Below are 18,930 nucleotides of genomic sequence, written 5' to 3'. Positions count from 1 at the left end.
GTATCAAGACGATGATTGCTGCTTGGCCTACAACATGGATTGACTCTATTTAGTGTATAGACACTGATCATAATACCACATTACCTTCTCCTGCTGTGAGGAATCATTATTACTCTTTCAACATTGAAAACGTTTAGGGGACATTGTCTCACTAAAGTGTGAGAAAGCACTTAAAATGGCTGTTTGCAGCTAAAATCCCCCAAAATTCAACCAGCTCCAACTTGTCTTCAACCTGTAAAATACCTTGAAGTTCATGTGGAAAAATCTACATAATCACACCAGGTGTAGAATCACCTGAGAGCGAGAGAGAGACAGAAAGATCAGTGGAATGTAATTTAGCTCGGAGGGGATCAACATTTTACTTCAAGTCAGAAGCTTTAACACATGCTGACATAGAGCATTCAGCAGTTGTGACCTTGTACCAGCGCATGCATGGATTATGTTTGGCTGAGGGTTGGGCACAAGTGTTAGCACTAAGCGCTTGGAGGCCTGGAGAAGGTTAATGGAATTGGGACACATTGTTGGTAATATTGGCTCTTTTTTTTTTTTTAAGTTCTCCAACAGTCACGGCTCAGTTTGGTAGACTCAATCATTTTTATCAGCCAAATCATCAAGGTGTTTTTATTTTTACTTATTATGCATTAATATTTGTATAGTTTAATTTTTGAATCATGATAGTGGAATATGTTGCACGGTAAAACAATGTAGTCTATACAGCATAGATTCATATGCCTAAAAATAAAACTACATTAACAATTGTAATACACTTAAAAAGTTTTTCCATTGATGATGATTAATAAACAAAGTGTTTGAGCTCTTTGAAGTCTCATTACTTCCACAATGCCACACTGATGCCTTTTAAATGGAGGAAGCAAGGAAGTTCATAACGACATTCTTGTAATGCTGTTCCTGCCATATCTCTTTCGTACATTTTCACATGATCAGTGGACAATAATTTGGCCTGGTCTGCAAAGAATAAGCCACGTCCTGTTTTTGACATACAGTTGTTCAGTAACTGAAGCTGACAGCCTGGCTACACAGATGTATAAAAGCTTGGGCTGGAATCGGGACATGACACCCAAAATGTTTGGCTGTGTGTTTCGTAATGATTCATGAATTGACCCGGCGAAGTGCAACACTGCAGTTAGATTTGTTGCACATTTTTGAGGATGAAACATGTTAATGCGCTCTCCTGAATGTCTTCAACGTTGTCATAAACTTGGTTCCAGTCATGGTTAACATGTTTTATAAACCCATGTGACAGATGATTGTCACGTTCACGGTTCGGGTGAGTCGGTGTTCGTAGATAGACACTCGTGTTTGTCAAAAAAAATTTGGCTTTTGTTTGCATTTGTGTTCTCGAAGTTGCTCACTTGAGGTTTTTCAAATTTGCAAGGCAATCATGTCCAAATGTTAAGTAGAGAGAATTTGAGTCTGTAAGGCAGAAGTAGCATAGGATGTGCAAATTAAAATGGGGAAGTGTAAACTCATTAACAGCTTCTGTAAACATGCTCAAGAAGTGGAACATAGAGGGACTACATGCTTAAAACATGCTAGTCAAAAGGGGATGGGAAGGGTGCAGGAATTCTTGTTTACAAAATGTAATATCTTAAAAAGGAGAGCTACTGTAGGGTTAGGACTATGCGCTACACCAGCTAAATCTCTTTTTCTTAAAGTTGAATCACAATGCACAATATGTATGCATTTTCTACTTAATGTTCAGTCAGAAGTCAAAGCCACATGTGACACATCACAGGCCCTTTTAGCATATTTTGAAGCAGCAGGTGCAGAACGCTATTGCTTCATAAAAGTTTAAATCTGCTCGTTAGCTCTTTGCACTCTCTCACTGAGCCTGCATAATTGTATGGGTTTTATTCTGGTTGGTGCAATTTTATCTCACAGTTCAAAGACACAAAGGTTAAGTTGGCTGATGATTATAAATTGGCTTTAGTTTTGGATTAAATGGTAGAAACTGCTGTCTCTCGTTGAGTTAGACATGTTATGGACTGGCTACCTGTCTAGGGTATCCCCCGCCTGTTGTGTTAGCTAGACTTCAGCCCCCTGTGACACAATTTGGATAAACACTTGGGAGTGTAAATCACCATCCAACTGTGTCTGTTGTGTTTAAAAATGTATATTTTCACATGAAATGCTGCGTAGCTGTAGTAAATGAATAAAAAATGCAGGCGACTAGCTACATAATTAATGTAGGTTTGCCATCTAGTTCATTCTGATAGTACGGTGATAAGTAAACTAACTTAAGATGTCACAAGGTATTTAAACTTTGCTACTCTGTCTATATTTTCGATTGCATAATATACAGACTTGCATCACTCTGACTACTCTTAACTTCACAAAATGTTTAGGGAACACTTTCTTTGTCTTTTTAACTTTATTGGCTTTTTCTGTTCTGCACGTCTCCTGTCTAGGCTCACAGACACTACTTTGCACTAAAGATAAGTGCTCTAATGCAAGAAGAAGCTAATTTATGTGAAATTCTCTATATGATATAAATACTACCTTAGTGATGTAGAGAGTGAAAATGCATAGTGACACATGGAATGGATTGTGCAGATTATCTTTCTGTTTCTCTGTCCCTTTAACTGCTCTTTCATCACTCACTTTCTACCACATCTTTTAGCTTGAGTTTTATCTTATGTATTCTTTCTAACCGTATCTTGCCCTCCCCCTCACATCCTCCCTTTCTGCAGGTGGTGCGGCTATGCCAAAACCCCAAACTGGCTCTGAAGAACAGCCCTCCCTACATCCTGGACCTGCTGCCAGACACCTACCAGCACCTGCGCACCATTTTGTCTCGTTACGAGGGCAAAATGGAGACTTTGGGTGACAATGAGTATTTCCGGGTCTTCATGGAGAACCTGACAAAGAAGACCAAGCAGACCATTAGCTTGTTCAAGGAGGGCAAGGAACGCATGTATGAGGAGAATTCACAACCAAGGTGAGAAAACTGGATGAAATACATGGAATAGATGCCCATCTTAATCGTATCAGTGTCTATGTTATAAATTATTTGCCTTCTCAAGTTCAAATGCTTTTCTCAACCTTGCTGAGCTGCTGTGTTCATTGTCTTCAATGAAACACATCTGAAACGGGAATTTCAAGGTGTGAAACCTTCTTAATGCAGCAGTTCATTGTGAATAATTCTGACAATGCAGGTACAGCGTGAACAATTGCTCCCACCCCCAGCCCCAAGGCTGGCTGTAGCTCAAGAAGCATCAAAACAAGAGGAAAGATGTGTTGTGGTTTGAGCATGTGAGCGTTTGTGGTCAAAATGGCGCTTAATCTACAGCTGCCTGCCTGCATGCTGCTTTGTTTTTGTGCCTTCATATCTCTGCCATCTACTCGAGCATAGTTTCGCCATGTAGTTTATTTTACTTTTTTGAAAAGTCACATGGTGCCTCCCGCTTGTCTCTTTCTTTTGTCTTTCTTGAAGTTTTTTTCTCTATCTAGAAACAGAGTGAAGTGTATAGTCTGTCCCGAAAATAAGTAGATGTCATGGCTTTGTTTGGAGAGACTCAGATTATTGAAAAGACATTCCATTTGGGTTTTGTTTTTGTTGTTGTTGTGTTTTTGTTTGTTTGTTTGTTTGTTTTTTACAAAAAACAAAAAAACCTCAGTATAAAGTGAGGTTAGTGGTAACTGGCAGCCTTTCTTGAGGTGCAGACTATACTGGAAGAAGCTGATCTTCTTTGTATATATTTACAGATGCCCTTTTAGTTTCATGTATGCTGTGGGTGAATGCTGTTGGACTTTGTTGTGATTTGAATACTTTTTCCTTTTACAGCAGATCACTCCAAATGACATGAACTGCCGTCAGATTTTGTGCCTGCAAGGACTTTGTCCAGAATATCTTTTCTCACTGGTAGTAGGCAAGATGACTTGCAGCAGTTTTTTTTTGTGTTGTCAAGGAAACCTTTATGACAGACTGCCATCTTCAGTAGATTTTGGACCCTAAGTTATTTGAAAATGGGTGAACTGAGACCATAGTCAAAGGACATAATACCCACTATGATACCAAGTACATCGTACTTACAGGTAGTAGTTTTGCCTGAGCACACATGTTCTTCAGATGTCAACTGGGAAACTAACCATGGCCAAGTTTCCCAGGCATCATTTGTTTTTTCACAATGCACATTACAGAATGCATGTGTTAGTTTAGTCAAAGGAAGACAGCACAAGTTCTACCCACACATAGGGCAAAACTATTCATAGTTCTCCATTATCTTCAACACATAAAGGCACCTCCTTGGCAATTCCAACTCCAATCGAAAAACCCTGAAGGTTCCCTGCAGCGTGAAGAAAACACAGTCATTTGTTTAAGCCGCCAAACTGAATAAACAGGTTTTCTATAGGGCACAAAAGTGGATCCCAGCAGTAAGACAGGCGGCGCTATCAGTAGTAATAAACATGTAGGATCCTGACACAGTACATCTACTTGTACATCAAGACATTTGTAAATAATAAGTGCGATATCCAAGTTTCAACTGTAGGCTACTATATTTCTGCAAGATGACCTTTAGCATTTTGACAGTAGGAATCTTTTGTTGTAGTGGTATGTGGATGATTGAGAGACCGGAGGTGGATTGACAAAAAATTAAGAGGTATTGTTTTCTAAATAAAGTTTAGAACCATAGAAACAATAACATCAAAACAACACTGTTTTTAAGTTGTCATATATAAGAATGAATGAATGACCTGGCACCATATTTCTTTGCTGATCAGAGCTGATAAGGTTGACCGCGACCTTTTATCTAGTTTCCGATAGACTTTTCTTAGGATTAGTCTAGGACATTAAAGAAAATATAATTGTGATATCCTGTTAAATTAACACTGTCTAATTAACATTACAGATGGGTGGGACTGATAACATTTGCAAGCATCATTTTATTATTAGCCATAGCCGCTACCTTCTACCAATGATAACAAACAGCATAATGTTGCTATCAGGTAATTGCTAATGCTAGGCTAACATTTATTATAACTGTTTAATACTTAAAGCTTCGTTTTCAACAAAATTTACTGACGTTAGTGAGGAAAGGGCTTTATGCCAGTATTAGCCAGTACTAAGCTGATATTTGTACTGAGTGTGGGATCTCAAGGTGGTTCATCTCTGCCAAGTAAAGCTTATATGTGAAGTTGATCAAAAGTAGTTTATTTGTTATATTGGTGCTAATCCACAGACTGTATGTATAAGATGGAAGCAGCTTCCAGCTTTGAAAAGTGAACACCCAAATGTGGTAAACCTGCATTTTTAAAATAAAAAAAAATAAAATAAAAAAAAGTAATTAATTAATGGCCAACAGGGAGTTGCTCTTCCAGTTACACAAAGACTTCCAGTAGTATAAGTTTGTGGAAAATTGGCCATCGACTCCCTTTCTCTGTAACTTCAGTAAACACTTAACAGATGATTCAAGTCATGCTCAATAGAATATTAACTACATTTTGTAGACTTTGGTCATTGTGAGAGTCAGAACCGTGTCTTTATATGCAAGAAATGAGAATTTGTAACAACTTGTTACGGACAAGTCTGCAATCATGATATCAGGGCTACCCACCCTTGCTCATTGCTCATCTTGGGATGATGACTGACATTACTGTGGCAGCGTCTTGTTTGTTTTTTTTTTTTTTTGTTTGTTTTGTTTTGTAATACTCCGTGTGCTAAGTCCTCCTTTGCTGTTGGCATTTTCTTAATTTTCAGAGTTTTCTGGAGTGTAACTATAACCATGTTACTATTGTCTGACCTCGGGAAAATTTTATTTGTGTTGTGCATTATAAATTTTCTAATTTCAAGATCAAGTAATCAAGTAAACTTATTCGACCATTCATAATTTAAGACTAGTATGCACTTTTTACTAAAGTCTGTAAACTTTGTTACAGTAATAAGGAGTGTGACTATCACTTGATCTTAGTAAAGATGATAATAACAATAGAAATAAAAGTCTGAAAGTTTCAAAGTTTGCAAAAACAAAATTTTGCCAAGCACTTGTGATAAGATTAAACGTGCAGTCAAAAAGAGAGAGAGAGAGAAGCCAAAAAATGTATGTCATTGAAGAAGCCACTAGTGGTTTACTTTGGACAGCTGTAATGCTTCACCACTGTGAAAAAAAACCAAAAAAAAAAACCTCTAGAGCAGAGTCAGTGTGCAGCAAATTGGCTCACATAGTAGCCCTCTGTGGATAGTTGCTTTTCCAGTGTTGCTGTGCATGCTCTTTGTAATAACGCACTGAAAAGTCTACAGTCATACGTGAAAGGAAAGTGAAGATTTCGACTATTTATATGCCTGCAACGAGGAAGTGGATTTGTTGTATGGCTTGAATGACAGCGAGAAAAAAATGGCTTAAAAGTGGGCTCATCGGTACCACCAGATTTTGATTATTGCAATAAAAACGAACACAGGTGGCTAAAATTTGGTAGAAATTTAGTTGATCGGAGTAAATTTCCCTCCAAGGCTAGATCACTTGATCACTTGCAGAACTAAATCAGAAATACATGGTTCTAATGTTTCTTCACACATTGGTGTAACCTGGTGTTTCCTTTGAACATAGTCTCTTTTTTTTTTTCTTTTAAATTAAGCAATCATTTTATCAAGTCAGTTGTCAGATGTACATCCTCATCTAGTTGCTCAGTTCCTCAATAAGATTGTTTTCTTTCAGCTGCCATGACCGTAATGTTGCAGACATAGAAGCAAAAAAATGCCAAAGCAACCAGAGAGAAGAGGAAATGTCTATGTGAACCACTCCTGTATTTGACATGAGGCGATAAAGCTGTTTTTAGACATTGTGTCAATTTCTCTGTGAAATTTGTTTTTATCATTGCTTGATTGGACCAAGAGACTGTGCAGAAAGAAGGGGAAAAAATCGTGCTTGAAGGAGAGGAAATGGACACACAGACAGTAGCCAGGCATTACACACAAAGACTGCCATTGTCTCAAAGGAGAAGGCAGTGGCAGTGACACTAACCAATGGGTGTCAGCCCACTTAAAAATGCTATAGAATTGACCAATGACGGAGAGATGCTAGGAAACTAATAAAACAGAAACTTGGTTAAACAGAAGATGAGGATAATATGGGCCTCAAATAGAAAAATGAAAATGCAAGACCGACTGACACTTGTTATCTCCACCACTTTAACTTCAGCCAACATCAGTGCTTGTCAGCCATTGACTTCAGGGTCTATGATTGGGCTTTATGTCTATTTTCAAATCAAAGTGAAGGATCTCAAGTGTGTTATAAGAGCCCCAAATGAAAAGTGGGTGGATATGCTGTGATGCGATGTCGTGCAGACTTCTCCGCAGTTTTTGGCTTCTATTTATCCAGCCCCCCACTAACGCATAAGCCACGCAGATTGTTTAGCTTTAGAGATGAAGCAGAGTCGCGGTAGCACAGTATACGCCTGGGTTTGTTGAGCAACACTTTTCGCTTGGGCTTTGACTGTGGGAGCAGCTGAGTCGGGTGGAAACGAGGTGCAAACATAGTCACAGAGGAGAGGAAAAAGAGGGGGTTCGTTGTTGAAAGTCGAAGAGGGTAAGATGAAAGTGAGTCGACTCTAAGCAAAACTTAATTAACAGTGACAACCCATATTCGGTCAGAATCGACATGACACAGTCAGCACTTCCCCCTTGTTTGCTTCACTTACTTCCTCTTCTGGCTTTACGCAGCACAATCGAGACATTTTCCGCTGTAGGAGTTCACAAAGAGCCAGACTGTTAGTTTATTTTTAATATACAGTTTAGATTAGTTTTAAATTTCAACCCAAGACCAAATGTACATTATTGCCTGTTCTCAAGATGGCTAGAAGAGTAGGATTAGCCCTTAAAGCTCTTCCTTTTCTAAGCAGGAAGTAGAGCTACAAAGTCAGACCATATTGTGCTATAAAAAATGACCAGTCACTACTTCTGCACTTAACAGCCCAGTGTTTTGTAACTGTGGTCTCTTGTTGGCTGTTAATTGGTCTACGTTGAAAGTAATTGACTTTCCAAATCTCTTCTTGATTAATACAGCTTTTCTCTCTTTTTTTTTCAAGCCAGTTTATTCATTTATGTGCAAACAGGATAGGAAGACTGTGTTTAAACATTACTCATGGCACATTCTCTAAGAATAGTCATACAGTAGAAGGGTTGATCAATGTGTCCTCAGATAATCCCCTCTGCCTGCCCTCCCATGGGTCTAACCGGATACAGCTTTGACCTCTCTGAGAGAGTCTGTTTGATCATCTTCCTGGGCTAAGCTGCCATCGCATCCTGACCACCGTTGATAGGTCCAGCTGGTTACAGGAAGTGGTGAGCTTATAGACTGCACAGTCATGTATTGCGGAATAGTCTGCACTGCAGAAATATAATAATTGCAGTGCTGGTGTTTATGTAATATGATCTAATTTATCTTAGCTGTATTCTACCACTCTTCTGTTAGTGAGACATTATGACAAAACCCTGTTAGCACTCTGAGTATCCCCTGTGAGCACCCCCCCCCCCCCCCCCCCCCACCCCTTTTCTTTTTCATATCTGAAGATGAAACGAAATGTCCCTAACTGACTTAAACCACCTTAAGCAGCAAAAGGATCACATTTGCAGAGCTATTTTTAGGATTTCTTTAAGAATTCATCTTGTGGTAAACTGATGACAGTATCACTCAGGTTTCACACAGCTTCATGTAAAGCAGACATTAATAAAAAAAAAACAAACAACTTTGCTTCCTTGTGGTTAAACAGGAAGCAAAGTTGTTTGTGAATTGCGTGCTTGGCATTGCACATCATGTGAGGTATAACAGATTAGGTTGCTTCCCTGTTCCCATTTTGTACACATTAACAACATTTGCACACATACTAAGTTCAAGGAAATAATAAATCTGTCAAACACCTGTACTGGCACTTTGTATTTAATCATTAATTATGATTAATTTTTGATTCTCTTCCACAGTGTCTTCGTCCCATCTTCCTCCCCTCCCTGAGCCTTGCTCTGCCAGAGGTTTCTTCCTGTTAAAAGGGAGTTTTTCCTTCCCACCATTCCCAAATTGCTTGCTCATGCTTGGTCATATGATTGTTGGAGTTTTTTTTGTTTTTCTCTGTATCTTTACCTTACAATATAAAGTGCCTTGAAGCAACTGTTGTTGTGATTTGGGACTGTATAAATAAAATTTAATTTCATTAATTTATGCTCTGAACCACTTATTAGTCACAATTTTCTGCTTGTCTCTTAGTATACTCTTTTTAAATCATTGTAAGGTAAATGGTTTTTATCTTGGGAATGTTAAATAAAAACAGTGCCTTTTAAAGACTAAATAAGTAATTAAGTAATAATTTAATAATAAAACAGCATTCAGCTGCAGCCCCACACTCAGGAGTTAACATTTTATTCCACACACACCCTTTAGCCTTTCACCCCATTGCTCTTTCTCCTTCTGTGCTTACTTCCAACTTCCCTTAGTGACAGCACATTGCTCCAGTCCTTTGCACAATAGAAAAATGCATTCCAGGCATGTTTCAGTGATATTATTACAATGCTCAGTCAACTTCCTCCAGCTTCTACTCATTCAATGTTCCCTGCAGCTGGGCTACTGTACAGCCATTCATTAAAACAATGATTTGGGTCCATTTATCTCTGGTCAAAACACAAATGTAGACAGAGCCTCTCGCTAGCTCTGCATTTGTTTTGGTCCTAATCATCCATCTCAAAGTTAATTTTTCTTTGCTGCACCACTCACATCTTGCTAATGCTATAAGACCTGAATGAATAAAATATCCTAGCATGAACTGTTATTTTCCAGCTGTTCACAGTGTTGCTGTATTGTCAAAAATTCATGTACTCAAGCCTTCGTGGACAAAGAAAAATGACTGTGTCTGAGAAAAAGCTTTCCTATAGCATGGCTTCCTATATTTTTGTAAATGTACCTGACATCCACGTGAAACAAAGGTGTCTCTGTGGACACAGCTTTTGAATTTGCTTATCTAAAAACCCGTCTTATCACTTTAGCTACTATACTGTAGGAAAGGTTTGTTTCTATTATAGAATTGAGTTGAGGAAATTCTGCAGTGTATTTTGTTATGTCAGATAAAAGTGAATAGAGGAGAAATTTGCATGGATATCATTCATTCCTCCTTAATCAGTACATGCCTTAGTTTTGTGCTTTAACTAGACCAGCTCATTTTTATCATAGCTGTTGAAAATATTGAGTTTCTTTCAAATGGACAATTTCATATGAAATAATAGCTCAGTTAGAAACTTGCTAATCTCAACTGATAGCCCTGTACTGCTGAGGTTTTTAATCATTTTGAAGTTGTTAACAGAGGAAGTAGTTCCGGCATTACGTTTCCCACGAAAATGAAACACACTCTCACTGAAGTCTTTGTTAGTTTTTACACCTCACAAGAAAGGAAATAAGAGTCAAAACCTTTTAATCCTGAACTGTATTGAACAGTCACCCTGAAATCTCCCAATGTAGCTCAGGGTGACGGGAATAGGGCTCAGTCCTCCTTTTGCATACTCATGCCTAAACCAAATTTTTGTACAGCCTTAAGACGATTTACTCTAGCGTTACGTGTCATTTTAGAGAAAGCCATTGTTCAGTTTCCCCACCGCTGCTGTTCTGTGCTGCATTCAGTCTTATATGAATCACACCAAATGTGCTTCCTTCTCAGCTCAATTCCGTGTACAGACTGATATGACATGAAAAACAGCCTCTCTGTGTGATGCTACAGGGGGAATACTTGTTGATTAGTTGGTGCTGATGTAGTTGGAGTAATTTAAGGAAAGCTTTTAGTGGTTAGCCTAACGGCTACTGGTGATGGGAATGGAAAACACGGTTCACACTTCAGAGGCTGCGGGTGTTTCGGCTTCAATTACATTTTCCTACACTCGTAGCTTGGGGCTCTATGCACGGATATATGCAGGCACACAAATAGCAGAGCATCACGGTTATTTATGTCGCAGCGATATCAGTGAGCAGTCGACTCATGTAGTCCTCACTTAGATTATGGTGATTAGCATGATGCAACCCACTATCTTCTCTGCCTCGCAGGGTACAACAAGCAGTTGCTGTTTATGCACACAGAGATAAATGAGCTCAGATATGCACTCAGATATGTGAGAGGATTTGGCTGAAACGGAGCTGTTTATTATATAATTTATTTCTAATCTGGATTTAAGCATGTCTGATTTACTGCTGTGATAAAGTGTTTATAAGAAATATGAAATACATTGAAATGTGGTGAAAGACGTTTGAAAAGATTTTCCCAATGTTTTTATTTATTAAGGACTGCTCAGGAACAGATAAGTGTGCTTGGATCATTGCTAAAGCACACTGTCTCGTGGTTGTTGCTTGTTTGCTGTCATGGCCGTTTCCTGATATTGCTCTGGAATGAGGCCAGTTTCTGGAGGTTTAAAAGTGATGACTGAGGCAAACCGGAAAGCAGAATTTCATACACATTGTGTACACTCCAGTACAACAGCTACATTCATTTTTAATATCTTTGTATATTTTTATCACAGTTTACCACATTGTTTATTTATAAGTTCAGTGCTGGAGTTACTATTAACCCTGATGGAGAGTGCTCTCCCCATTTCCCTGGACCATCATGAGTCAATAAAAATGTGATCTGCCAGTGCCTGAAAAGTACAGGATGGTAGGACTGTAAGAGTGTTTCAGTTTGGAGAGAGCTTTGACTGGTCTAATGGATTTTGTGTGTCTGTGTGTGTGTGTGTGTGATCTCCTGACATTCTGACATTTAATTCTGGAAATTAATTTACTTTGTTCTGAAATACTTGTATTTGGGAACTTATCTTCATGATGTAGATACCTAATATGCCAAATCTTAATCAGTGGTATTAACACAGTTGCAGGCTGTGTCCTGTGTACAGCGCTTTGCATTCTGCTGAAACAGCAGTGGCTTCTCATGTTGTAGTAAATGAGCTTGTAACTGCTCGGTGTACTGAGGCTGTGTTGTCTTTCTCTTAGGAATTTTTCAAACTGAAAAAGCCAACCACAGACTCAGAAACAAAAAAACACCATGATAGTCTTATGATGCGATGCAAATGTGACACATTGGTGTATTTCCTCAAAAATGCTTTTCAAATCTATTGAGAAATTTACTGCTCTTGTGATTTCCCCAAAATCTCTGGATTACATAAAATTGTAATCCACTGGGAGTGAAGGAGGCGAACATAGGCCTATGTTTTTTCGGGTCTCTGGATTTGTCCTCAACATACTTAGCTCTGCTCTAGTTTTAATTATTTTATATGATGTTGTAAATGACTTTCTGGTAGCTTTGCCGAGCACGGCTTGTGTTTGATCTGCGTTTCCCTTTTGGCCTCGAGCACAAGCGATAACACAGCTGCGTGATAATACCAAAGCTACTTGTGGCTATCGCGAGTCCAGAAAAGCTCTCATTCTGTGAGGATGACCCATGCTGGCTGTGCTGAGGTGAATTAACGTAGCGTAATGCATTACTGGCCGGCTAGCTGTGCTACTTTATCACAACCAGCAGGAAACAGGAAGGGAGCAGCCAGCTGCAAGGTCAGAGGTCACTCTATAGTATGAGGGGGATGGAGGACAAAAACCTAGTGTTCAAAAAAAGGTTTGGCCTTTGACTGTGGTTAAGAATGACAGTGTAACTACAGGAAAAACAGAGCATTATAGAAGTATATGACAGTCTATATCAGCATGCTATTTTGTATGATTGTAGCACACTTACTCTTCATCGTCGCTGCTGGCACAGCACTTCAAATAGTAGTGACTGTTGTAAAGCTGGCTATTGAAGTATTGGCTACTGCCAAGTGTACACACAGTACAGAGATGCTGTTTTAGGGTGAGATGGGCTGAGAGATACTAAATCAGTTTATAGTTTAAATTAACTTGTATCTTAGCTTTGAATATTAATATTCACTCAGCTAATTTTAGTGCTTCCTCAACATTACAGACAAAAATATACAATGTTTTATTTTCAATGCTAATATTGTGCCATAGACAGCTGTGAAACTGTGATGCTAGTAGGACCAATGTTAACTTTCAGACTCCTTCTCTAGTTGTGAGTCACACTAATCGAATCACTACACACTGTACCTTTTACTTACAAAACACAAGATTGATGGATAGCAAATTGCTAATGCAGGTTGCTTTAACTGAAATCGATCTCGATCTAAAGCCTAGCAGCACCAAACATCATCGCAAACTCAGCAAGTAAGAGCGCAGTCCCATTTTTGACTGAGCTAATTACATAGTTCCACTTCCTGTATGAAGCTTCTGGTGCTTTTGTAGTTTAGGCAACTTAATTAACTTGCCTCAGCAGCTTCTTCTGCATGTTGATCTGTTTTATTACGGTAGTTTCTTGATTTTTAAAGCCAAAAGCATCTTTAGCAGTCAGCTTCGACATCCAGATTTCTCACAAGAGTTAAATGGTAAATGGCCTGCATTTGTATAGCGCTTTACTAGTCCCTAAGGACCCCAAAGCGCTTTACACATTCAGTCATCCACCCATTCACACACACATTCATACACTGGAAAGTAAGACTGAACCAAAAAAGACACTTTTTTTCCCCAAAGACTTGATGCATAGTGCATGTTTTTGCTTTACCTTCTGTCTGAACTTATCCCACTGTGATCTAAGGATTAGCTGAACCTGGTAGGATTTGTTACTTTTTCTCAGTCTCACAAGTTGGCCACAAAAACTTTTCAGTTTATTCCCCTTCAGTGCACATGAAATTCACCTCAAACTTTGAATCTGTTAAGATCCAAATTTCAATGCTCATTGTGCCTATATAAATGTGTCTACCCCAAGTGGTTATATTCAAATGTATTATTACATTTGGTGAATTAGAATTTAAATTAAATGGTGGGTTTGAAGAGATGGTTTTATAAGCTCAAACACTTAAGTAGTCTCCATGATTGTTTTAGGTTCAGAGATGAAGGGAGTGGATGAGTAGATGAATAAGATGGCAAAGTAACCCTCATGAAAATGAAATGAAAGCTGTGAGTCAGGAGAGAGCAATTCCACACAAACTTGAGAGAGGTGAAGACTCTTTATGTGATTATGTTGTAGGTAAAAGAAAAGCAGGAGGGGGCTGTTGTAACTTAGATCTAAGTACAGAGTAGAGAGAGCTTGACAGAAGAAAGGATAAGGCAGCAGCTTTAAGGCTCAGCAGGCCAGTACAGCCAGGAAGCAGAAGTAACTGAGGGCGACCTCCTGCTGAGATGATAGCTGTTGAAGAAAGCACACAGAAATATAGTGTCACAAACATCTGTCATTCCTGAGATGATGCTGGAAAGGGAAGATGCTCTTAAATAGAGCTACATGAGCTCCTAAGGGAAATGCTGGGAGTAGTTGGTCTCATTTGTCACATTTCATCACTGAAGAGGCTAGCCTGGACTTCAAAGACAACAGCAGTCATTGCATCTAGCTTCAAGTCTTTGCTGTAGATTTTAAGTGGGCAGAGCATTTAAAAAGATTAGACATCAGGACTACAAGAGTGATTACTGTTATCATTTACTATCGCGAGGGTGTAAGTGTAAAACACTTGTGCAAGCCTTGCATCATTCCCCCCAGATTCTTGTATACCCCTCTGTGGTAAATGGTCTTCTTAACAAGTACTACTCTATTTTGGCAGGATGTCAATATACACTAATCTTATTCATCCATCTCTGGTCACTGTCCTGCTTCCTCATTCACTCTTTCCACTCCCCGCTTTTCCACTCATAGGGCGTGTGCTGTAGTGTGGGGCAGCTGCAGCGTAGCCGCGCTTTCATTGCTGTCTCTCTCGTGCATGTCAATTCACCCTGCCCGACAGCCAAGCACAATCTCCTTCTGTGCCGCCTCGTAAATCACCGCTTTCTCAGCTTAACGCTTATAATGCTGTGATGTGGTGCACGGGCATGGTGATAATGTTCAAATTCATTCTCTTATTTCCCAGTCAAGTATTTTCTCATCTTTATGTCATTTTCTTGTTTGGCTTCATGCTCTTCAGTTATTTCCTCCTTTGTTGTTGACCAACTGAAGTCACACCTATGTACTACTATGTACTACGATGTCCTAACCTTTGCATCGTATTCACTCTAAAGATGCATGCATGCATGTACTTGTGAAATGTATGCAAGAACCTGAAGCTATTTCTAGATCATAGAACCAGCTAAGGACATTCTCAGTAAGAATGTCCTTAGCTGATTTGCTATTTATTTGTTATTTAAACCTGGAAGCCCGTTCTTTTAACTACCATCCATGTTTCGGCAGATTTGAGGAGCAAGAATCTGTTATCTCTATGGTAGCCTGCACTTCGCATTCAAATCTCAAATTTCTTTGTGTTCCATGATGGTATCCCCCCTTTTCACTAACATAGATTGAATAACAGGCTGACAAACAGATGAAATAGGATGAAAAGTAGTCAGAAGTCATACACAAAGGGAAACGATAAGGGTTTCATGTTTTACCAGACTCATCATTTCCATTGTATATTCTGATGTATTTGTTATATACATTTTGCAGTGACATGGGGGGAAGGGTAGGCTTATTTATCAGCCAATTAACAGTTTGTAAGTCACTGAATCCTATTGCCACCTCAACTCCATTTGGAGGAAAAAAAGAACAGAAAGTCACATTCCATGTGACACTGTATGTTTGGGTGTGTGTGTGTAATATGCTTTGGGTTGTTTTTGAACACTTGACAGTCATCCACAGCACATCACTGCATTTCTTTTTTGCATTGACACAGATGGCTGAGCAAGCAAGAATGCTAAATAGGTTATTATTTTTGGTGGACTCAGGAAACTGCATGTTTGATGTGCATTTGAATATTTACTATTTCTGTTTCAGTGTTTTCGCCAGTATTTTATCCACAAGTAAAACTGTACTTGAATACACTCATGTTAGCTGAAAACATTGTTTTCTCACTGTGTATAGCTTGTGACACTAAGTTGACTTCTGCTTATTTGCCGTAAACTACTGTGTGTGACACGTTAAAACTATAGTTGACACTGAGGTTGTGTATTTGGTGGGGTTTTTTTTTTTTTTTTACTTTTGAATTTCAAAAACAGATTTTGTTTTCTGGAAATTCCAACCTTGGTAAATAATACACACGGTATAATCTGAATAAAATCCAGCTGTGATGCTAATAAGTTACTAATGTTACTCAGCATTTCTCTCTTGTGGCCTTTGCACGGTCTGGTGAACATCTAACAGCAATTCACTGTTTAACATGTTAAATCTGACGGTCTTCCCTCTTTTCCTGACTTCCACAGGAGGAATCTTACCAAGCTGTCTTTGATCTTCAGCCACATGCTGGCTGAGCTGAAGGCCATCTTCCCCAATGGTCTGTTTCAGGGTGACAACTTCCGCATCACTAAGGCAGATGCTGCAGAGTTTTGGAGACGCGCCTTCGGGGATAAGTAAGCACATTTGTGTGTGTATTATCATAGTGGTTCCTGGAAACTTAAAGAGTCACTTTTAAATTGTAAAAAGGAACTTCAATAGTGCAAATCAGTAAGAAGATATATGGTGATGTGAAAAGAGAATCTGTAGTTCTGTGAAAAACTAAGTGCTCCTTTCCACAGGAGTTGAGAGGATAAATAGCAGCCATTCAAATGAACTAGATTTATTGATTATCAGCAACTTTGATCAGCTCTACAAAAGCAAAGGTTTCAGCTATTTGCTGGTCTGGATGGTTCAGATTTGTGTTAACAAAATGCCACAATCTCATCAGTACATCAGTGGACATCCCAGCAAATTCAGGAGAAAACAAACTCAAACGACTAAAGAGCTCAATCTCAGACTCAATAGTCCGGCTGTCAAGCACGGTGATGGAGGGACGATAATTTGGGCTTATTTTGCAGCTACAGGACCCGGATGCCTTGTAGTTACTGAGCTCACCACGAACTCATTTGTGTATCAAAGTATTCTAGAATCATATGTGAGGTTGCGCAGCAGGGTAATGATCACAACAAGCACAGCAGCAAATCAAGGTGTTGTAATGGCCCAGTCAAATTCAAGACATCAGGTTGATTGAAATGCTGTGGTGGGACCTTAAGAGAGCTGTGAATTCATAAATACCCACAAACCTCAGTGTGCTGAGGCGACGGAAAGAAGAGCAGGCCAATTCCTCTGCAGCAATGTGAGAGAAAAAAATAAGATTACTTCCAATTATTGGTGCTAAAGGTGGTTCTACAAGTTGTTCAATCATGGGGTATTTTCCGCTTTTCACAGGATTGCTGAGGAAAAGGGTCTTTTTTTTTTTCTTTCCCCTCTCACATGACTCTGTGGAACATCTGAGAGGAGAAGGTTTTGCCTTCTTTCACAGAAATCAGACAATGAATATCTTCCCTGGGACAAATGTTGGTCCAGTGACTAAAGAACACTAATGTCTTTTTGTGGTTTATTCACATGCAACTATGGACACAACTAATGTTCTGTGCGCACATTTTGGTTAATCAGTCACTATATACACAGACAAGTCAGATACCAAGGGGATGTAATCATCCTAGGGAACAATCGTTAGTGTGTATGCGTAATTATTCCCTAAAAGAAAAGGGATTCATAAATATTGCAAAGTTGAGTATATTGAAAATGTTGGTCAAAGGACTGAAATTCAGTTCACATCAGGTTTATATTTATGTCCAGTACAAAGATGACTTGAATATAATAGCATTTCCTCTTTATCAGATGTTAATCACTGTAGGTTTTACACACAGGCTATTCATGGCTGCATTTCGAGGTATGTGTTGCGTGTTAGATACAGACATACCAACCATAACCTGTAAAATGCTCTTGTGAAATGCATGTAGCATTTCACAAGTTAAAACCAAAACTCTTATTGCACCTTTACCTTCATTGTGCAAGACAGCATGCTGGTAGCCTACATTTAAGAATCATTATTTATGAGCTTTGAATTCTTGATGCTTTATTACACTTTTTTTGAGGGGATGTCATCATCCAATGTGTGTTTTTGTGTGTTACAGAACCATTGTGCCTTGGAAGGTATTCCGTCAGTCTCTCCATGAGTTTCATCCCATCAGCTCTGGGCTGGAGGCTATGGCCCTAAAGTCCACCATAGATCTAACCTGCAATGACTACATCTCCGTCTTTGAGTTTGACATATTCACCAGGCTATTTCAGGTAGATATCACACAGATGCACACTGCATCTTTCTCTTTGTTTTATAGTGGTCTCCTGAGCTAATGAAAGCAGAAATGTGCAAAGGAAGAGAGAGACAGAGAAGACCAAGATGGAGAGTAATTCCTAGGGGTTTGTTAGCCTTGGTCTAGGAAACGGATTTCATTTAAGCAGAACATAATGAACTTAAACTAATCAGCCGCATCTTTTTTCCCAGCTAACTCTATCAACTTATTAGCAGGATGTCTGTTGACGTATATACACCATCAGACAGCACTGACAATGAAAGTTTCCTCCTTCTCTGCCCAGCCAGTACACAAGGATATGTTCGGGAATTATTTTTCACTCTTTAATAGGCATCTGTTGTTGCATCATGTGGCCTAGATAAGTCCGTTTGTGCTAGAGAGCGACACTGCGATCTTTCTCAAAGAGTCATTAAATGTGCTTCCCTGAGGTATTTTATTACTTCCAGAAAAGTAATAAGTAGCAAGGTTGAAAGTAGAATAGTAGAAGTAGAATTTCTTTGACATGAAATCTTTGAGAGGTTAAGAAATTAAACTTTTATTTCCTATCCCCTAAATTAACTGTGTGTTTTATAGCTCATATTACTGGTTGTCTACTTGCATCCTGTGTCAGAGGTAAAGGGCTAAATACAACCCACAATTTATATTTCACAATCATGAAGCAGCGCATTTGTTTCTGTGCCATTTTGTCATATACTTCTGGTGTGCAAGTGCTGCAAATTTCTCTAAGTATAGAATGAGGACAGATTTAAAAAAAAGAGCAAAGGATATTGGGAAGGGGAGCACAAAGGCTGCATTTATC

At 39.0% G+C, this 18,930-nt stretch overlaps 1 protein-coding gene across 2 annotated transcripts in view; it reads left to right on the top strand.

The window, feature by feature from the left end:
• Positions 1-18,930, top strand: part of cbl (Cbl proto-oncogene, E3 ubiquitin protein ligase) — a 34,292-nt gene that overhangs the window by 2,071 nt on the left and 13,291 nt on the right. For both annotated transcript variants that reach the window (XM_012917153.5, XM_004543745.6), the window contains exons 2-4: positions 2,712-2,959; positions 16,239-16,385; positions 17,952-18,108. In XM_012917153.5, the coding sequence (XP_012772607.1) occupies positions 2,712-2,959; positions 16,239-16,385; positions 17,952-18,108 (552 nt within the window). The remainder of the gene's footprint in view (positions 1-2,711; positions 2,960-16,238; positions 16,386-17,951; positions 18,109-18,930) is intronic.

The sequence above is a fragment of the Maylandia zebra genome, linkage group LG14 (assembly GCF_041146795.1).
Source record: "Maylandia zebra isolate NMK-2024a linkage group LG14, Mzebra_GT3a, whole genome shotgun sequence".
Classification (NCBI taxonomy): domain Eukaryota; kingdom Metazoa; phylum Chordata; class Actinopteri; order Cichliformes; family Cichlidae; genus Maylandia; species Maylandia zebra.
This window is presented reverse-complemented; position numbering and strand designations above follow the sequence as displayed.